The 21,509-nt window shown below is 45.9% G+C and overlaps 1 protein-coding gene across 8 annotated transcripts in view; it reads left to right on the top strand.

Moving 5' to 3' along the window:
- Nucleotides 1-21,509, top strand: part of LOC106582030 (DNA-binding protein SATB1) — a 59,827-nt gene that overhangs the window by 34,364 nt on the left and 3,954 nt on the right. For 3 of the 8 annotated variants that reach the window (XM_082962590.1, XM_082962600.1, XM_014164712.3), the window contains exons 8-13: nt 1,222-1,721; nt 3,310-3,537; nt 5,489-5,560; nt 5,982-6,212; nt 20,820-21,029; nt 21,316-21,357. In XM_082962590.1, the coding sequence (XP_082818716.1) occupies nt 1,222-1,721; nt 3,310-3,537; nt 5,489-5,560; nt 5,982-6,212; nt 20,820-21,029; nt 21,316-21,357 (1,283 nt within the window). Of the gene's footprint in view, nt 1-1,221; nt 1,722-3,309; nt 3,538-5,485; nt 5,561-5,981; nt 6,213-20,819; nt 21,030-21,315; nt 21,358-21,509 lie in introns of all 8 variants that reach the window. The other 5 variants (XM_082962594.1, XM_082962601.1, XM_082962593.1 and 2 more) reach the window with 4 other exon arrangements.

Raw genomic sequence — 21,509 nt, 5'->3', positions numbered from 1 at the left:
GGAGCTCTTCCAGGCACTCAATCTTTTATATCCCGCTGAAATATTGAGTTTGTGGAAAATGTTCTCCTCCTAACACCAATTGGTGTCTCTCAGAAATATGATTTATATGATTCAATAGGATTTTTTGGCCCCATGTTGGCAGTTTCACACATCCAGGTGTAAATGGTACTATATGGATTATTTAAGAGATACTATTCTAAGTTCAGTGCATGTAAATGATTAAATCTGTATGAATTCTTTAGATAGAAAACCTCAGCAGATTCTAGCAGATCCCGTTTGACGAAACCTCACGTTCACTCATAGTCACTTTATATCCCCTTAGATTTTTTAAAATTATTATTTTCATCCACAGACATGTAATTTAGACAGAGCTCAAAATACTCACAAGCAGTCATTATGGACTTAAATATTCCCAAAATGAGAGAGACACCATAAATAGTACATTCATTTTTCCTTAGGCCCGAACAGGCTGCCGTATGGAAGAGGTCATGTCTAGGATGCTTCTTATACTGTAGAGCCTCTCTCTCTCTCTCTCTCTCTCTCTCTCTCTCTCTCTCTCTCTCTCTCTCTCTCTCTCTCTCTCTCTCTCTCTCTTCTGTCTTTTCTCTCTCTCTCTCTCTTTTCTCTCTCTTTCTCTTTTCTCTCTCTTCTCTCTCCCCTCCCTGGGGTTATATTTAGGCTGTCCCCAAAAATGTCATATTGGCTAGCTTCCGTACCTTGTTTTAGAATTAGGGACATAAAGAGCGATTCAGGGATTATCTGTCTCCCAGTATGTGCAGACATACACACACACACACAAACATACGTGCACACACACACACTTGTTTTTATTGCTCACATGATTGGGCCATGGACGTTATAAACTAATTTCGGGAGCTGCCAAGGCTCTGGGGGCTGCCTGCAGGTCGCACACTGAGGCCCTTTATCTGGGGCCTGAATCTAGGCTGGGGATTTTTAGACAGGCAAGTGTCTGAACAGCTATGTCTTATCACAGGGACACAGGTTTGTTCAGAGGCTGTAAAGTTTTGTTGCTTAGAGATTTAGCCTGATGCACTGTTTTCAATTTCAAAGTCTGTTTTCTCATCTGAGTAGGTTGGACAGTGTGCATTGGTATATTCTGTCTGGACATTTTCTGCTGTACTCTTCAGCCAGTATTCAAAGTGTTTAAATTGACGCTCTCTCTCCTCTCCCCCTCCCTCCCCTCTCGTCCCCCTCCTCCAGCAGACATGGACGGCCTGTCCGACCACTCCCCTCCGGGCCCCAACCACAACCACAACCACAACCATCTGACCTTCTCCCAGCAGCCCATCCCGGGCAACACGGCCGAGCAGCCTCCCTCCTCCCCGGTGCCCCCCCTGCCCCCTCCCTCCCACGGTGGGGGCCAGAACCCCGGCCGCCCGGCTCAGCTCCCCCCCGGCCTGCACCACCCAGGCCTAGTGTCCACCCCCATTAGCCCCCAGCTGGTGAACCAGCAGCTGGTCATGGCCCAGATTCTCAACCAGCAGTATGCCGTAAACCGGCTCCTGGCACAGCAGTCGCTGTCGCAGCAGTACCTCAACCACCCGCCGGTCAACCGAAACGCCCTGACCAAGCCCCTGGAGCCCCAGGTAGCCAGCAACACCGAGGTGTCCATGGAGATATACCAGTGGGTGAGGGACGAGCTGAAGAGGGCCGGCATCTCCCAAGCCGTGTTCGCCCGCGTGGCTTTCAACAGGACCCAGGTGAGGAGGGGCAGACTTTAACACTGACTTTGGCATAAATCACCCATTGATGCCAATAGGAGATTTAGGGAAAGATCACAACATCTCAGGATAGTATTATGTGCTACCAGAACTGAAAATTCAAAAATACACAATTCTTGCCTTTCCCCAAAGCACTCTGACAAAGCGCTCTGACACATCTGTCACAAGGACAGAATTGTTTTGAGTTGTAGTGCCTCAAAGTCAAACTCTGCATTCTTATCGAAGGCCATCATCAAAACAGTTCATCTTATAACCACTTACAACAACCTAGCACCACAACAACAACAATTTAAAAGCTACCGTACACCTGACAAGCCGCAACGTCAGAGCACCAGGCGCGGTCACGGCTTGTGCTCCCTCCGCTAAGACATGTGATTTCACTTCACAGGCAGGCAGCGCAGCAGGACCCTGACAGAGATAATGTCTTAAGATGTTCTGCATATTTTGGGGGGAGGTGGCAGCAAACCTCATTACTCCAACGCCACTTTGAAGTTGTGTGCGAAATCTCTTGATAAGAATCTATTGGAATCAGTGCGTACTGACGCTCTCTCCACAAAAACAGTTAAGTGGATAGCAAGCAGACAGTGGTGTTTTTGTGCAAATTGGCAAGCCTCTCTCCTTTCAGCCTTATCTCGCCGGTATGAAGAGTTAGTAATGTGCCTTTTTCTCTTCCTGTTTCTGCCGTTCGTGTTAATAACGGGTGTGATGGTGTCTACGCGGGGCGGGGCGGACGCACAGGAGCTCGCCGGCCCTTTTTTGTAGAAGTGGCCGATTGACTGGGGAGATTAACGGAAAGGGTTGATGGCCGGGCGTAATAAACATACAAGCCTGCACACACACAGTTGCACACACACGCGCATGTACGCAAACACATAACACACACACATGCCCACACACACACACACATTCTCGCACAATCTTCAGAATACCTGTGACATGCACTCAATGTCAGTATGAAAGCTTGTCTCCCCGTTCAGAGTTGATACCTCTATCTAGTTATACATACTTGGCTCCGTCATAAAGCTCATTTATTCCATTGTTCTTTAGGGTTTCACTAAGTCACAAGCACAATGTATTTTCTTAAACGACCATACCATTAGTTAAACAGCGGAGCCACTAGTTCTATCTCCGGTAGCTGGTGTAATTATCAACAGAACTGACGTCAAGTTGTTTATTACAAAATCATTTTGTTTATTTCCAAATCACACACCTATTGAAGAAGAGAAGCTGAAAATGGATCACTCAGTGTGTGTCCAACGGCGGATGAAAAGCCTCAGTCACACAGTCCTGATAATACAGTGATTCCCGTAATGACAGGATTCATAGCTATTGAAAAGGAACAGCGGATACACTGATTGCTACGCTGATGCTCACTGAGTCGATGTGCTGTAATAGTTACATTATCCTCTGGGTCTGGGAGAGTTTACGAGTAGAAATAGAATGTTCACAACGGACATGAAGTTCCTGTAGGGATGTCAATGTATGAGTCTTCTCAGTGCTTAAAAATAGGGCATCTCTCTCTCTCTCTCTCTCTCTCTCTCCCTCCCTCTCCCACTCTTCCTCCCAGGGCCTGTTGTCTGAGATCCTGCGTAAAGAGGAGGATCCTAAGACGGCCAGCCAGTCTCTGCTGGTCAACCTGCGGGCCATGCAGAACTTCCTGCAGCTGCCCGAGGCCGAGCGAGACCGTATCTACCAGGACGAGAGGGAAAGGAGCCTGACGGCTGCCTCGGCCATGGGGCCTGCGCCACTCATCAGCACCCCGCCCACCCGGCCAGTGCAGGTATGGAACGAACAGGCAAGCATACACACAGACAGAGGAGAGTGGACACAAACACACAAACCAACGCATTTATTTTGACCTTAAGTTGTACAGCAAGTGCCACTACCCACCCCACTCTTAAAATAGGAAGCAACTCAATGACGACAAGTTCTGTGGATTAGTGAATCTCCCCCAGTTTGTCAGTCAGTCACTTCCTCATTCAACTGCCTGACACCAGCTCTCCACTGTCTCTCCCACAATCAAAGTCCTTTATTGGACAGGTATGTGGCAACTTTTCCACTTAAGCACATTTTGAGTGCGGTCGAGTGTGTCTGGGGCGGAGAGAGCCAGACAAAGACCTCCTCTGTTCAGCCTCGGACTAAAGACTGCCTTTTATTTGGGAGAGAGAGAATGTCCCTGTGCCACCCATTGGCCAAACAGGGAGGCCCTTTTGACTGCATGGCCAGATCGCAGTGGCCGTCCTTACAAAACTGGAAGGAAAGGGAAGAATCAGACTCTGAACCAGTGGTTTTAAACTAGGAAAAGGACACTTTGCAGTTCACAGGTCTTCCTCAGCAGTCAGTTGACTGTGAAAGCTGGACATGGAAAAAGGGAGAGAGAGCCGATAGAGGGAGAGAGACAGACACAGAGAGGGAGACAGAGTGAGAGAGAGAAAGCGAGAGAGAGATATCCCTCGTACAACGACACATTGACCAAACTCAACCATATTTCTGCTATCAGACCTACCTCTGTTCAGGCCCTAATTCTGTTTACTTCAGTGTCATCCATTTCAAACATGTGGATCATGAGGTGCACACACCTTTCTCGATTGAATAATTGTGTTAGTCAAATTCCAGGGATGGGATTTCAGTTTGTATACTAAAGGCAACATTTTATGGGGCAGTACAGGACACACAGACTTCGTCGTTTCGTTATAACCGGTTTATTCTAGATAGGTCACATCTAAATTTACTATACAGTTTTTTACTTCTTGCTGAACATGAAACATCACTGTAGCATATGATCATCAGCCCTAATATGCGTTTTTCTATTCTTCCCTTCACATATGACTGAGTCCTATCATGGTAGACCTAGCCCTGGCCTGGACATATGCCAGACTCCCACTGACAGCTCCTATAGAGTATTAAGTAATGCGTTAGCCACATAAATCAGTCAGGGTAGCAATTGAGCAGAGACAGGGAGGCTTTTATAGGCCTCCTAAAAAATGATGTGGCGGTATGTTTCTCATGTGTGCCCATGGGTGGCTCCAGTACCCTGACCAGTCTCTGCTTGTCCTAGTCTTAACAACTAGAGCTACAAAGGAAAATGTTGGTAGTCAGTTCACACACTGACACCCCTCGCCTACTGAGTCATAAATGGTTAAAAAGATGCCCAGGAATCTTAAAACATTCCAGTTTACCACAAATTTGGGGTCCATTATCTTTTCATAACCACCAAAATGGCTCCCCTGTTTATTGTCTAGACATATGCGTTAAACATTTATTTTAGATTTTTACTGATTGTTTTGGGCAAGTTTGTAACTGATAAGATTAATACTGAGTAATGAAATTATTGCCTACACGTTAAAAAAAATATTTTTAAAAATGCAGTATTCACACAAGTTTTAAAAGGGTTTCCTCTGGACTTTGCATATGAATGACAACAAGCCACGGAATGATGTTGATTCAATTCCATGTGTCTCTCTGCAATCTGATTTCTGATCAGTTTAGCTTCATCAATGAGACTGCAGTGTACTAACGTTATCATTGCACATGTAATATACTACCTTTGTGTTGATACAGCCTAGCAATTGTTTGTTGTGTGTGTGTGTGTGTGTGTGCGTGCGTGCGTGCGCATTTGTCTGTGCTAATGTGTGTGTGTGTGTGTGTGAGTGTGTGTGTGTGTGTGTGTGTGTGTGTGTGTGTGTGTGGTTAAATCCCTTTTCTGAGGGTGGAACTAAACAAACATGTCTCTGTTGCCCCAGCAGCCCAGGAGAGAAGACTGTAACAACGTCAGACCTGAGGACTGGAACCCCAGAATCCCTGTGGGCATCTCTCCTGTAAGCAAACACGACAATGAACCATCTCTTTGTAACACTTTCACCATTACTGTACTGTTCCAATAACATTGTTATTAATGGTTATCGTAGTAATGTATGTTATGGCATTTTATGTAAATAGTAGCATGATTTGTTCGTAACACTTTTAGAATTTAGAATTTTAGTATTAAGTATTTAGTTATACATTTAATAGCTTATTAATAAGTAATTCAATTAATAAAAACATATTTATTAATAGTTGATCAATTGTTTATTAATGCTTATTCGTAAAAGTTATTATAAAGTGTTATCAATATGTTATCTTATATATTCTTATATAAGTTAATTAAACAAATTATGAAATGTATGAAATAATTGAATGTGAAATTGTCTCCCATGTTTTAAACATAGTTCACTTTCCTCCATTTATCTATCTGGACAGATCCCCGAATCCAGAAAACACGGCAGCATCACCTTGTTTTCCAACCCTTTTGCTGACACTCCTTACCCTGCCCAGGTGAAGGCCTCTCCGCTCCCCAGCGAGTGGAACGGCAAGACAGAGAGCTGCATCCTCAACATCAACTCATCCATCTATGACGAGATTCAGCAGGAGATGAAGAGGGCCAAGGTGTCCCAGGCTCTGTTTGCCAAGGTGGCCGCCTCCAAGAGTCAGGTACAGACCCATGTAATGACTTAGACTCTGGTTGCCATTTTTGTACAAACACAACATACAATTTTAGGCCAGAGACCACTAAGAGCCCTATTTTGGTACAGACACACAGACCTGCAGAACAACACCACACGCAATAAGTATTATTTTTCGCTTTGCCACGAAGTAGAAGAGGGTTAACTGAGAAACTGGTATCATTTTGGGAGAAATTGGCACTAAACATTTAAAGAAAATGTTGAAGAAAAGAATGTCTCTGGCTATATTATTGAGAACGTATGTTATTAAACTATTAGTTACAGTTCTGTGGATGTTACAGCTTGAAATATAATACACACATCAATATTTACAGAGCTAATATTTTCATTTCATGCCTGAACTTGTCATGGAGACATTTTGGCTCCTTCCAAGTGTGGTTGATGAAACATTAGAAAACAAAAGAATAAAACACGATATAAAACCAGATCTGGAGACATTCACCAGTTAGGGGGTTCAAAAACTGAAGCGCCACATTGTGCAACTCTCCTCTCTTCTCCGACTGGTGATTTATCGCCATAATGACATATGTCTCCTTTATTGTGGGTTTAGCGAACAGCAGACAGTGTTTCAACACAAAACAAACCTGTTTATATTAGCTGTGCTCTGAATGACTCTCAGCTAAAGCGGAGCCTGTTATCTCGCCCAGGGAACAACCCACTCGTTGAATACCGGCTTGTGTGAGCAAAATTACCATCAGTTTAACTCTTATTAAAACTAATTAAAGAAATGCGGAGCAAGCCGTTATTATTAAAGGTTTCATATATCGGTGGAGCACAGTTGAAAATGTTTCCACAATTGTTACTTGATGAAGAAAAAGAGAATAGATTAAACAGGGGCCAAATTATCTGGAAATATCTGTGGAGGTTGTTTTTTTTCCGCTGATTGCGATGATTATAGGGCCAGATACCTTTGTTTTAGCAAATTGCAGTTTGATGCACAAACCATTGTTTTTGTTCAGGAGTTCAAAGACTTTTTGGAAGAGAGGAGAGAAGAGGGGGAGAAAAAATATCTTTTCTCAGATTATCATTTGTGAGTGAACAGGTTTCTACTGTCTTTCCCCTCTCCCCCCCCCTCTCTCTCTCTCTCCCTCTCTCTCTCTCTCTCCCTCTCTCTCTCTCCCTCACTCTCTATCTTCTCTCTCGTCTCCCTCTCCACCATTCATGGTGATGGAGGCGGAGGGTGTGAATGTGAATTGAGCAGCAGATAAGAAGTGTGCTAATTATGCCTGTGAAAGGGGGCCTGGGAGAGCACTTATCTCTGGCTCCATCTCGTAATGGGCGCTCCCCGGGCAGCTGGTGCCCCTCCCGGCCCAGGCCCACACCACCACCGGGGGCAGTGGCGGCTCCACTCCGCACCAGGCCCAGACTCAGAACCAGAGACCCAGGCCCAGGCTCTGCACTTTAGCCCAGTGGGGGCTGCTGGTGCTAGGGTTGGAGGGCGAGGGAGTGAGGAGCTGGTGGTGGTGGATGGTGGTGGTGGGTGGGGGTGGAGGAAGGGTCCATCCATTGGGGTGCAGACTGGCAGGAGGAACAGGGGTTTGGGGGCGGGGGAGGCTCAGTCTCGATACGGAGGCTGGCACATGCGTGTCTGATTGGTGTGCCGTGCCTCCTCTGCCCACTGCCACCCCGGCACATTGCAGGAATTCTCGGTGGTCGCACGCACGCTCGCATGTATGTAACCCACCACCCTGAAAGAGCTGGCGAATGTTGGGGGGTTGGAGGACAGGAGAGCTTGGCTCAGGCAGCTATTGTGTGTGTCTGTGTGTGTGTTTGTCTCGTCTAGTCCTGCCCCTGTGAAAGATAGATAGAACGAGGAGAGGAGGGGAAAGGAGGAGCGGGGAGAAGAGGGGAGGAGATCTGAGAAGGGGAGCAGGGGGCTGTGGAATGGGAGAGGGTGGGAGCAGTGGTGGTCCCCTGAGTGGGAGAGCTCTAAGCAGGAGTTTAGAGATTGGCTTACACTGTGTGTGTGTGTGTGTGTGTGTGTGTGTGTGTGTGTGTGTGTGTGTGTGTGTGTGTGTGTGTGTGTGTGTGTATGTGTGTGTGTGTGTGTGTGTGTGTGTGTGTGTGTGTGTGTGTGTGTGTGTGTGTGTGTGTGTGTTGCGTGGGGGATGGGGTTTGGAAGACAGCCATCCCGTCCCCTCTCAGGGCTCGTAACCACAGCAGACCTCTCGTTCTGCCAGTCTTTAACTGGTAGGTCTCTCTCTCATATTCACAGTAGCATTTCAATCACCTTTTTAACCTCAACATTTTCGGTGCAGTGAGTAAGTACAATTGAAAATCTCCATTCCGCAGCTGGTTGACATCAAGTTCAGTCATGCAGCCTACAGTATATCTTGAGACTACAGCCTATTTTGATTGATTTGTACAGCTATACATTACATTATGATAGAATCCAATAACCCTTCATATTTCATTTTTATCAAATTTAATTCTTATCGAATTCAAAGTTGAGCCAACATTCAGCTGTGAGAGATGTACTGTATACTAGTTTGAGCAGGTTGTTAGAGGGTAACTATAGTATTGAGGTAGTGTTTGTTGATGATGTAGCCTATTGGTTTGAAGCCAGCTACAGGAGACAATGCCGCCAGAATCCGCAGCTAGCATTAGGAGACGCCCCTTTAGTTATAGCGTTCGAAGAGATGGATGCTAGATTTTGATGAGAGCCCTTGTCACTGCTAACAAAGCTGCACCGGTGGAGGTGGTAGCTAGCTAGCTATCTGTTTTAGCTAGTGAAACGGAGGCTATCCGTATTGGCTAGGCTAACAGAGAGGGTGTTAAGCTAGCTGTATGTTGTTGGCTGCTAAAGGAGCGGAAGCTAGCGATGGGAGGCTAGCGGTGGGAGGCTAGCCGTGGGGAGCCACTGACATGGCTTTGGTGTCTAAACTGCCTGACACACATCCTGAGAGGGAGCTGTGATTGTCTGTATCAGAGTCCCTGCTGTCACACAACAAGCGATCCGGGAGCCCCTGCGCCACAGGGCTAGCTCTCATACCCCCCAACACACACACACACAGAGTGACCAGTGGAATACAAACAAGAAACGCCACCACCAAGCGCCTATCTCTCTCTCCCTCTCTCTCTCTGTCACTCGTTCTCTCTCTCCCCTGGAAGAGGCTACGCTAATTAGCCAGGCTCTAATGAGACAGAATGGCACTGATCTGGTCCGCCGCTGCGCCACCAGGGGTGAGGGGGGGAGGCAGGGGGTTGGTGCAGGGGGGGCTGGTGTGTGCCATCTGTCACCCTGCGCCCGCCTGGCACGGAGCTCTCCGGGGGGGGAGGGACACTGACTGCCTAGCTGGTCTGGAGTGGAAAGGTGGAGAGAGGGGAGGAGGAGGGTGGTGGAATTACTGGACTTGCCCCCCCCCTGCCTATAATTTCTGAAATGATTCATATCCTGGGTTAGTGGAATCTGTGTTGTTGTTTTTGACTGGGACAGCTTGAACGCTGTACATCCATCCCACTCATATGGCCCAACCACCTCCTTAATACTCATGCATGGATCCCTCCCATCCTACCAAACCTGTCAATCAATTCTCACCAGAAATGTTGGGTTCCTCTCTCTGCTGAGTCTAAGGGGCAGATGTTACGGGAGATGACATTTGGAACGTAGACTCACTGCTTTGACAGAATTGAATAATATCTGATCTTCTGAAGCAGGAAGAGCCTAGGGAGAAACTGGGCATGACCACCTACACCATGAGTCATGACCCTAAAGATAAAAAATGTGAGGGGTTTATAACTTGAGTGTTTTTCCTTCATGGATAATATGACTGAGGTGCGGTTATAGGGCTGATCCAGAGTGAAGTTATAAACCACCTCCCAAAGTTTCACTTGGGAAACTGTTTTTGTGGTGCAACGGCCAACAGAATATCTCCATTGTTTGTTTACAGACTCCAGATTGTCTCCCTGCGAAGCTGAGGCAGATTAGAAATGAGAGAGCATCACCAAAAGGGAAATAAAGGCCATGACTGTTTATTAATTGATTTATTTATTTATCCGGTTGCTTGGTTATTAGGTTGCCGGGGAAACGGTGGCAGATCCTCTATATTATTAAAGAGACCATTTCTTGAACCGGAGACCCAGATGTCTGAATAATTAATTTAGTGTATGAATTATCTCGCAAAAGGCAGTTCCTTCTCCTCCCTCTGAAATGAGCATTTTTGTAATTGTTTAATGGACAGAGGAATCCCCACCAGCATCTAACCCACTGCCTCTCAGTTCATCAACCACCTCTAACCCCCCCCCCCACTGAGCATGCACATACCTCTCTACTGTCTCTCTCTCTCTCTCTCTCTCTCTCTCTCTCTCTCTCTCTCTCTCTCTCTCTCACACACACACACACACACACGCACACACACACACACACACACACACACACACACACACACACACACACACACACACACACACACACACACACACACACACACACACTCTCTCTCTCTCTACCCTTTTGCCCACCTCCACCACACCTACTGTACCTACCTCCATCCCCACATTCCACTCCCCGACATTTGCCCCCCGCTGTCCCAAGTCTGAGGCAGCTCTCACCCTCCACGCCCCCGTTGCTTCTCCTTCCCAGGCTAGGCTAACAATGTAGGGAGAGCCTCGCTCCAGCTCCAGCCCTTTCCCACTATCTCCTCTGACAGACCACACAGGGCTTGTTCTGAGGCCCATTCTGGCTAATCTGATCAGGCAGGCAAATACGCCGGGAAAAGCGCTTTAATGATCCCCCTAATTACCTCAAGTCAATACCAACTGTATTATTAGACTCGGGGAAAATATTCCATTAGGGTGCCCCCTGTGGGAGTCACCCCCGTGCGCACCGATGTCACGCGCCGCGCGCCCCCACGCTTGTAATTAATTTTATTTACACACGCAGGAATGCACAAGGTCGCACCTGCAGCCCGGAGCCGCCCGACTCGGCCCGCCTAATCAGATCTGTCATAATTACCATTCTGCATGCTTCTGACACACGCCGGGAAATATTTCAATTTAACTACAGCCACTAGCTCCGGCAGATGCAGTGTGGGGATGTGTTAGTCTGTGTGTGTGTGTGTGTGAGAGAGATGAGAGAGAGAGAGAGAGAGAGAGAGAGATAGGGGGAGAGCGAAGAGAGAGAGGGAGAGAGAGAGGGGAATTGCTTGGGGAGACATTAGGACCTATTCGAGTGCTTGTGTACTCCTGCTTTCTATTTCTCTCTCTCTCTCTCTCTCTCTCTCTCTCTCTCCTTCTACTTGTTTCTCTTCAGAGCCTGTCTCTCTCCTCTCTCCAGACCCTGTCTCTCTCCTCTCTCTTACTACGCACATGATGCCACAAAGTAGACTTCTCACACTGTATAGCTATGACTTTCCACACCGGTTCTCATTTCATACAGAGGGTTAAGACGTCCTCCCATCTCATACATATCATTCATTGAGACCCTATTTGGAGATTTGAACAAATGTAACAGTCCCTTCCATCTGAAAGCAGACTTGTAGACCAATTACAGATGTGGCTTTAGCTGTTAGCTGACATACACAATTTGCAGGTTTTCTGCTATTTTAATCCATAATTCACTAAGATCAGCCATGATTTATCAGCTTAATTATGCTCTGATATTAGCAATTAAACTCCAGCTTTGAATTAAATCTCAATCAAGTGCTTATAATTGATGGAATCACACTCCTCGTAGGTGATTGGTGTGTTCCATATTCAGATGCTGTTTAGCTCTGAAACGTTCTTCTTCTCTCTTCCTCTTTTGTGAGTTGGTGGTCCTTTGTGCATTCATTCACTCTCTTACTTGTTCTCCTGTTTCTGTAGCTGCCTCAGTACTGTTGTAGACTCCATCGAAGATGTAAACAGAGGGATACTATAATGTTGAAGAGATTTTACTGGACTCTCTCTCTGTGTTTAATAGTTATCAAAACCGGAATAGCTTGATACATTTTTTCCACAGTCAACTGAACATGCCTCCTAATGTTTGACAAAGAGACCCGGCATACAACATAGTGATTTGTTTTGTCATTTTGTAGCCTGGCAGAGCAGAGCACAGATGTGTCAAGTTCTGTATTTGAGGGTTTTTACATTTTATTGACCTGCTCTGGTCATTCTGTCCCAGTTCTAAGTGTTCCCGTTTTAGGAATTCATACTGCAACTGCGACATTCTGTGACGATGAACCAATTGCCATTGTTCTGAGAGTAAATGCTGAGAAAGAGAACATTTCCAGCACAATCATGCTTTCACTCCGCAGCATATGTGCAATGGAGATTTTCGAGTCTGCTATTGTTGACAACTGGCGCATTGTGATGCGAGAGGGCATGACCTTTCACTCAGTAAACGCTGATATCACATGTTTCCCAGTTGGTGTCTTTGACATCATATATCTTCCACTGCGGGTCTGAAATGTGTCGGTCAAGACTTTCCATGTTGCAATTTGAAAACGAATGCAGGGAAACAGGTTGCCTTGTTTGTTTCAGATTGAGCAGATGTGGGTATGTATGCATACTCTACTCTTGACACTCCTGCAAAAGGGGTTAGGTAACCAATCTGGCAACTGATTGGAAGAAATTCCACTTTGACAAGACATTAATGCATGTTTTTATGTAGCTACAGGTTAAACTCTGTATAAATGTCCAAAATAAGAGATTTAAAGATGACATTGTATTCTGTTGAGCAATATATTTCCTACTAAGGAGTCACAATTTGACTGGATTGTTTTGTGTACAAATCCTTCAAAACAAATCATCACTTTTAATTTGTTGTTTCTAAAGAGTGTTAATTGATAGATTCGTTCTACGGCACAAATGCTCGTGGACAGTCAGGCCCCAGTCCAATGAGTTCTATTGCAGGGAGTCAGATGGTTGAGTTATGAGCAGTCAAGAGTATTACCATGTATTACCATGTGCAGAACAATCCCCTGCAGGATCAGTGAGTAAAGCCCAGGACCTGAGCTCTATCAAGTGGAAATAATGCAGTGGTGCACATAGACATCTGCATGAGCTCTTTCACGGTTCACTCTACTTGTGTTACCAATTACTTCAGGTGAATCCTGAAAACAATTACAAAACATAATAGCTGTATACTTACATTGAGGAGTTTACCACAACAGTCACGGCCTTCATCAATAAGTGCATACAGTGCCTTCGGAAAGTATTCAGGTCCCTTGGATGTTTTTCACATTTTATTACGTTACTGCCTTATGTGCTTAGGGTCATTGTCCTGTAGGAAGGTGAACTTTCCTCAGCGGTCTGGGGCAGATTTTCACCAACGATCTCTCTATACTTTGCTCCATTCATCTTTGCCTCGATTCTGACTAGTTTCCCAGTCCCTGCCTCTGGAAAAACATCCCCACTGCATGATGATGCCACCACCATGCTTCACCGTAGGGATGGTGCCAGGTTTCCTCCAGACGTGAAGCTTAGCATTCAGGCCAAAGAGTTCAATCTTGGTTTCATCAGACCAGATAATCTTGTTTCTCATGGTCTGAGAGTCCTTTAGGTGCCTTTTGGCAAACTCCAAGCGGTCTGTCATGTGCCTTTTACTGAGGAGTGGCTTCTGTCTGGCCACTCTACCATAAAAGCCTGATTGGTGGAGTGCTGCAGACATGGTTGTCCTTCTGGAAGGTTATCCCAGCTCCACAGAGGAACTCTAGAGCTCTGTCAGAGTGACCATCAGGTTCTTGGTCACCTCCTTGACCAAGGCCCTTCTCACCCGACTGCTCAGTTTGGCCGGGCGACCAGCTCTAGGAAGCCCAGGGTGTTCTTGGGGACCTTCAATGCTGCAGCATTTTTTTGATACCCTTCCCCAGATCTGTGCCTCGACACAATCCTATCTTGGATCTCTACGGACAATTTCTTCAATCTCACGGCTTGGTTTTTGCTCTGACATACACTGTCAACTGTGGGACCTTATATAGACACGTGTGTGCCTTTACAAATCATGTCCAATTAAATGAATTTACCACAGGTGGACTCCAATAAAGTTGTAGAAACATTTCAGGGATAATCAATGGAAACAGGATGCACCTGAGCTCAATTTCGAGTCTTATAGCAAAGGATCTGAATACTTATGTAAATAAGGTATTTCTGTTTTGTAAAAATTATACATTTGCAAAAATGTCTAAAAACCTGTTTTTGCTTTGTCATTATGGGGTATTGTGTGTAGATTGCTGAGGATTTTTAGAATTCCATTTTAGAATAAGGCTGTAATGTAACAAAATGTGGAAAAAGTCAAGAGGTCTGAATACTTTCCGAAGGCACTGTAGACAATGTCATCCCCACAGTTACTATAAGAACATGTCCAACGAAAAAAACAGGCATTACCTGCTGGACTAGAGCTACCGCTTACAAGAAACGGGACACGGACATGGACGCATGAAAGAAAGCTCGCTACGACCTCCGATGAGACATCAAACATGCAAAAGGACAATATAGGAGGAAGGTGGAATCCTATTACACCGGCTCCGATGCTCGTTGTATGTGGCAGGGCTTGCAGATGATAACGGATTGCAAAAGGAAACACAGCCGTGAGTTGCCCAGCGATGCAGAACTCCCAAACAAGCTAAATGCCTTTTATCCTCGCTTCGAGGAATATAACACTGTGCCTTGCGTGAAAGTTTCTGTTTTTCCGGATGACTGTGCGATCTCGCTCTCCGTGGCCGATGTGAGAAAAACATTTAAACAGGTTAACAATCACAAGGCCGCCGGGCCAGACAGAATACCAGGGCACATTCTCAAAGAATGTGCAGACCAGCTGGCAAGTGTCTTCACTGACATTTGTAATCTCTCCTTGTCCCAATCTGTAATCCCAACATGTTTCAAACTGACCACCATTGTCCCTTTTCCCAAGAGCTCCAAGGTAACCTGCCTAAATGGCGATTGTCCTGTCGCACTCACATCTGTAGTTATGAAGTGCTTTGAAAGGCTAGTCATGACACACATCAACACCATCATCCCAGACACCCTACACCCACTCCAATTCACATACTACCCCAAAAGGTCCACAGAGGATGCAATCTCAATTGCACTTCACACTGCCCTCTCCCACCTGGACAAGTGGGGAAATAACTATGTGAGAATGCTGTTAACAGACTACAGCTCAACGTTCAACACCATAGTCCCATACAAGCTCATCACCAACCCTTCCCTCTGCAACTGGATCCTGGACTTCCTGATGGGCTGGCCCCAGGTGATGAGGGTAGGCAACAACACCTCTGCCACGCTGACCCTCAATACGGGGGATCCTCAGGTGTACCTGCTTAGTCCCCTCCTGTACTCCCTGTTCACCCATGACTGCATGGGTACGCACGACTCCAACACCATCATCAAGTTTTCTGACAACACGACGGTGGAAGGCCTGATCACCGACTGGCTGCATCACCGCCTGGTATGGCAAATGCACTGCCAGAGCCGACTCCTACGCTGGCTGATCCGCAGGATGAGAGGGTTCTTTGTCCCGCACCAGAACCACCTCCGATGCGGGAGGATCCGCGGGATGAGAAGGTTCTTCGTCCTGCACCTGAGCCGCCACCAACACTAGAAACCCCCCCCCAACCCTCCCTTTTGGTTTCAGGTTTTGCGGCCAGAGTCTGCACCTTTGGGGGGGGGGGGGGGGTACTGTCACGTCTTGACCATAGAGAGCTCGTATTTTTCTATAGTAGAGTAGGTCAGGGCGTGACTGGGGGTTTTGTCTAGTTTACATTTTCTATGTTGTTTTGGTTCTAGTTTCTTTTTTATATGTTTGGATTTTTATATGATCCCCAATTAGAGGCAGCTGGTCATCATTGTCTCTAATTGGGGATCATATTTAAGTAGTTGTTTTTCCCACCTGTGTTTGTGGGAGATTATTTTGAGTTAGTGCATGTTGCACCTCTGTCGTCACGGTTTGTGTTTTGTTTATAGTTTATTGTTTGTTTTGCTAAGTTTCACATTAAAATAAAAGATGTGGAACGATACGCACGCTGCACCTTGGTCTCCTTCCTACGACGAACGTGACAGCTACTCTGTTCTTTATTTTAGTGTTATTATTATCTATCCTGATGCCTAGTCACTTTACCCTGCTTTCATGTACATATTTACCTCAAATATCTTATTATTATCTATCCTGATGCCTAGTCACTTTACCCTGCTTTCATGTACATATCTACCTTAAATATCTTATTATTATCTATCCTGATGTCTAGTGACTTTACCCTGCCTTCATGTACATATCTACCTCAAATACCTTATTATTATCTATCCTGATGACTAGTCACTTTACCCTGCCTTCATGTACATATCTACCTCAAATACCTTATTATTATCTATCCTGATGCCGAGTCACTTTACCCTGCCTTCATGTACATATCTATCTCAAATACCTCGTACCTCTGCACATTGATCTGGTACTGCTACTTCCTGTATATAGCTCCACATTGATCTGGTACTGCTACTTCCTGTATATAGCTCCACATTGATCTGGTACTGCTACTTCCTGTATATAGCTCCACAGTGATCTGGTACTGCTACTTCCTGTATATAGCTCCACGGTGATCTGGTACTGCTACTTCCTCCACAGTGATCTGGTACTGCTACTTCCTGTATATAGCTCCATTCTTGTGTATTTTATTCCTTGTGTTACTATTTTATTTTGTTATTATTTTTAAACTCGGCGCATGTGACAAATACTATTTGATTTGACTTATTTGTACTACTTACTCTACTTATTTGCTTCAAAATCTTTACTCATTGTTTTATTATGGAATGAGTGAGACAGGTAGAAGGAATCCCAACTCTAGTCAGCACTGTGAATGTAGTATTTTTCAGGAAGGCCACATGGTAGCTAGACCTCCAATTCTCCCGGGGGAAGAATGGTTGAGTTCAATTAAGGGCCTCGACCCCATTTCCTCCTTGTTCCCACCCCTCTCCTCTCTCCACGCCAAAGACTATTTGAATAGGCGCTCGGACCTGCCTTATTTGCATATTAAGATTTCCTCACACACACAAAACATTGGGTCGGTTTTCCACAGTAAAGTTTTGCTTATTGTTGCAGGAGATTCACATATGCCGAGCATCAAGCAGGTCGGCATTTCCCATCAACAGATGGGCATGGCGCCGTATTTACAACCCAGTGCTGGTAACTGTGTGGGGGGAACGCGCTCTAAGGTGACGCTCTTGCAGAGGAGAAACAGGTTTGAACATACCGTGTTATCAGCTGCATTTATCTGCATAGCATTGTCTGCTAGTGGAGCTGGGCACTATGCCAGGTTTAAGGAGGGAAAGACAATAATGCTTTGTCTCTCCTACTTTTCATTTCTCTCGCCCTCTCGGACAGAGATGTGAGTCTGGCTGGCTCCTAATCCCTCCTCTGACAAGTTCCACAAGTCCAGCCACAACAATGGATCGCAATCTATTTCTCCCAACTGTCACAGTTTTTTTTTTTTTTGCTTCTACAAGGTCAAATGTGCTTTTGTTTCAGAGTAGACAATTATTGTATAAAGCACCATATTCAATTTAATTGTGTTATAATCCCCCCCCACCCCCCCCCACCTAACAAAAAGAGAATCAGAGTTGGTCGACATCTGCCGGCTTATTTTTCGGTGGTGGACTGATGGGGCCGATAATGACCAAATGAGATTAGAGATAGGTGTCGGCCCTGCCGTGTGACTGTAGAGACAGCCCTCTCTATCTCTGTCTTTTCCATACAGGGTTTCACAGCAGGGTGTTGTTTATTGATGCAGTAATGTGCATCCATGTTGTGGAGGGAGAAGGGAGGGAGGTGAAGGGAAGAGGGGTGGGAGGTGAAGGGAAGAGGGGTGGGCGTGAATACCGGGCTGTTCCCTGACAGAGCATGCCTATGCTCTCATTGGCAGCTTGTGACTGCTGCAGACACACACAAACATGGTACGGTGTGCCGCTGCATAGTTGGGTGAATCTTGCGCATGAATTCAGCCATTGTGTTGGGAGCGAAATAAATCAGAGTGCCTGGTTGCTATTTATACTGTGCTATACAATGGGAGCTCTGCTGGGCTGAGCTGCTGAGGAGTTTACTACTCTGTCATTCTGCACCTCTTCACCCCCTCAGCCCGTGTGCTGACGGTCAGATTGGAGGAACAAACAGGCAGGGTGGTCACTCTCCTCACTGCTCCATTCTCCATGCTAATCATTATGAATAATAAATTTTTATTTATAGAGAGCGCTTCACTAACTCTGAGAGAGTTCGAGGTAGTTCGGAATTGGTGAGCAGTGTAAGTACAGCGTATCCAAACACTGTTGTTAGGGGGGAAATGAACAATATGGACGAGGTACACAGAGCAACAGAGATGTTTGGTTGTTATTGTAAGTGCCTGTTTCAACACAGTAACACAACATGCATTGTGCAGCCAACCTAATAACTATTACACCAATTGATGCTGCTTATACATTTCTGCACAGTCTATCTAAAGCTTTGAAAGTCAGCACAATTTCAAGTAGAAGTTGAAACAATGGGTAAGTCATAGATATTACAGTAAGCTGGAACACCATTTTAGATTTTTCCACCACGTCACATTGTCATTGTGATTATTAGACAGAAATCCTCACTCCAAATGAAGTTTTCACATCACGTTTTTTTGACCGAAACCAAGTTTTTTTCCCCCTGAGTTTGCTGGCAAGAGAGCCAAGAGCCACCTCCTCTGACCAGCTCTCCCACCTCTCTTTCTCCCCTCAATGCTTCTGCCAGGCCTGTGGAAGCAATGCAATTAGACAAACACAAACACAACTTCAGCTCTTTAAAGCACCAGGGAAAACGCTGACTGTCCACTTGTGTGAGAACAACTAAGGGAAGCTGCCATTTTGACATTAGCTACACTTTTGTGATAATTTTACCAGTTTAAACTTCTCTGCGTCAAACTTCCTTTACTTTAGTCGTAGAACATTCTATCAACGAGTTTTCAGCAAAATATAAATAGCATAGTGACAACATATTAAGAATGTACCTCTTGTTTTTACTGTAGTTATTTTTAACTAGCTAGTTAATTTATGTGAGGACTTACTATGGGGTTCATGTTGGCCTTTTGTTTGACTGACTTTAGCACTTTGGGTTTAATCCTGCTAGTTTGGGGAGTGTTTGAGTTGGATTACTTCATCGTGCCTTGGTAGTGTGGTTTAGTTCTGTTTCTGAATAAGCGGGGTGGGATGTGGGTGCGAAAAGAGGGGTGTTCCTCAATACCGAATCAGCGGAAACCAACAGACATCAGAGTGGTAACGCGGTCCAAATCCCTCTGCATGCAAATTAAAAAAGGAAACAATAAACGTGGCAGAAGAACAAGGTGGGCACGCAGTCTTTAGGTTCTCTCTCTCTCTCTCTCGTTCTGTCTCTCTCGTTCTGTCTCTCTCTCTCTCTCTCTCCTCCCCGTTCTGTCTCTCTCGTTCTGTCTCTCTCTCTCTCTCTCTCTTGTTCTGTCTCTCTCGTTCTGTCCCCCTCTTTCTCCCTCCCTTGCTCCCGGCTTTCTCCAAAACTCTCCTGGGTTTGATGTGGCTTAGGGGAGGAGTTGGAACAAGGGACAACAGAAATGCTGAGTTATCTCTTGCATGCAGTGTGGTGGCGTGGCTCTGCCCCGTATGTGTTTGTGTGTGTTTGTGTGTGTGTGACCAGCGCAGTGTAATCCTGTGGAAAGGAAAGGTGCTGCCGCACTCTGGCTGGGAGATTACAGTACTGCTCTGTCACGCTGCCAGGACAGACTACCGGCTGAACAGCTTCAGTCGCTCTCCCTTCTCTCCTCTTTAACTCCCTCTCTCTCTTTCTCTCTCTCACACACACACTCACATTCTCGCCCTCCCTAAATTAAGCTGCTTTCCCTCCTTCCCTCCCTCCCTCCTTCTGCCTTCTCACCCGTTACAGCTCTCTTTTAGCCACGGTCATTTAAAATTCCCTATTTTTCTGTCTGTTTCTCTTCCCTTCTCTCTCTCTCTATCTCTTCCTTCTCTCTCTCTCTCTCTCTCTCTCTCTCTCTCTCTCTCTCTCTCTCTCTCTCCCTCTCTGGCTCCCTTGTTCTCTACTCTTCATCTCACACTATTTTCTCTCACCCTCTGCTTCAGTTCTGTCATGGTGATCACCCCCCTGCCCTCACATGGCCTAGTTGAGTTCCCTCCACATCCAGCGCTGTATAACTGAGTCACAGGACCTCATCACAGAGCTCCATCTACTGTACTGTACCGCTCAGCTGCACCCACACAGTCACACACACAAGCTGCCTTTGACTGTGGCTTCTCAGATACATGCCCTGTGTAAATTCATATTGTATAGCTACAGTTCTCTATAGCCCACAGTCCCATCTCTCATGGCCCTCTGCTGGGCTAGAGTATAATGTGTCATGTAAACTGTTAAATGGGTCCTTCATTTTGTGCTACATACTATGAATACTACATACATGTGTATGTTGTCATACCTAATGGTCCCAGAATGTGTTCTTCTGCTGCCTTTATAATTGTATTATATTGGCATGTTACAGGTATGGGCTAAAAGTTATAGCTAAGGGTATACTCTCCGCCCCTGGTCAGGGTTTCTTTCTGTGTGAGTACAGCAGTTAAAGTGGAGGGTTAGGCTAAACCTCTCTGTTGTTTCCTTTCGGTAAAGGGCTGGCTGTGTGAGCTTCTGCGCTGGAAGGAGGACCCCAGCCCGGAGAACCGTACGCTGTGGGAGAACCTGTCCATGATCCGCCGCTTCCTGAGCTTGGCCCAGGCGGAGCGTGACGCCATCTACGAACAGGAGAGCACGGCTGGCCAGCAGCAGCACCACGCCGACCGGCCCCCACACACGATGCACATGTCCACTGACCCCATGCAGGTGAGGAGGCAATGACGTGCACGTTAATACATACATGCCCGCACACAAGCACATAAATACACATAGACATGTACACACACACACACACACACGTACCTATGTGCAGTGGACACGCATACACATCCATTGAAGATGAGAGGAGATAGACACACACACACACACACACACACACACACACACACACACACACACACACACACACACACACACACACACACACACACACACACACACACACACACACACACACAAGCACAGACACCAACTTTGATGTCTATACCCACAGAACCCAACTCTGATGTATATGTCCCACACAGATCCACTACAGGTGAGAGAGAGAATTTATATTCTATCATTTATGTTGTGATTTCAAATAAGCAACCAGTATTATCCCTTAGTTTTACATTGTACTTATCTGGTGTTCGTAATAACCAGCAGTAAGGGGGCATTTCTACAAATGATCTCTATTCATCACAAACA

The sequence above is a fragment of the Salmo salar genome, chromosome 02, assembly GCF_965601325.2.
Source record: "Salmo salar chromosome 02, fSalSal1, whole genome shotgun sequence".
In the NCBI taxonomy this organism is placed as follows: domain Eukaryota; kingdom Metazoa; phylum Chordata; class Actinopteri; order Salmoniformes; family Salmonidae; genus Salmo; species Salmo salar.
Note: the sequence above shows the minus strand (reverse complement) of the source record. Positions and strands in the feature narration are given on the sequence as shown.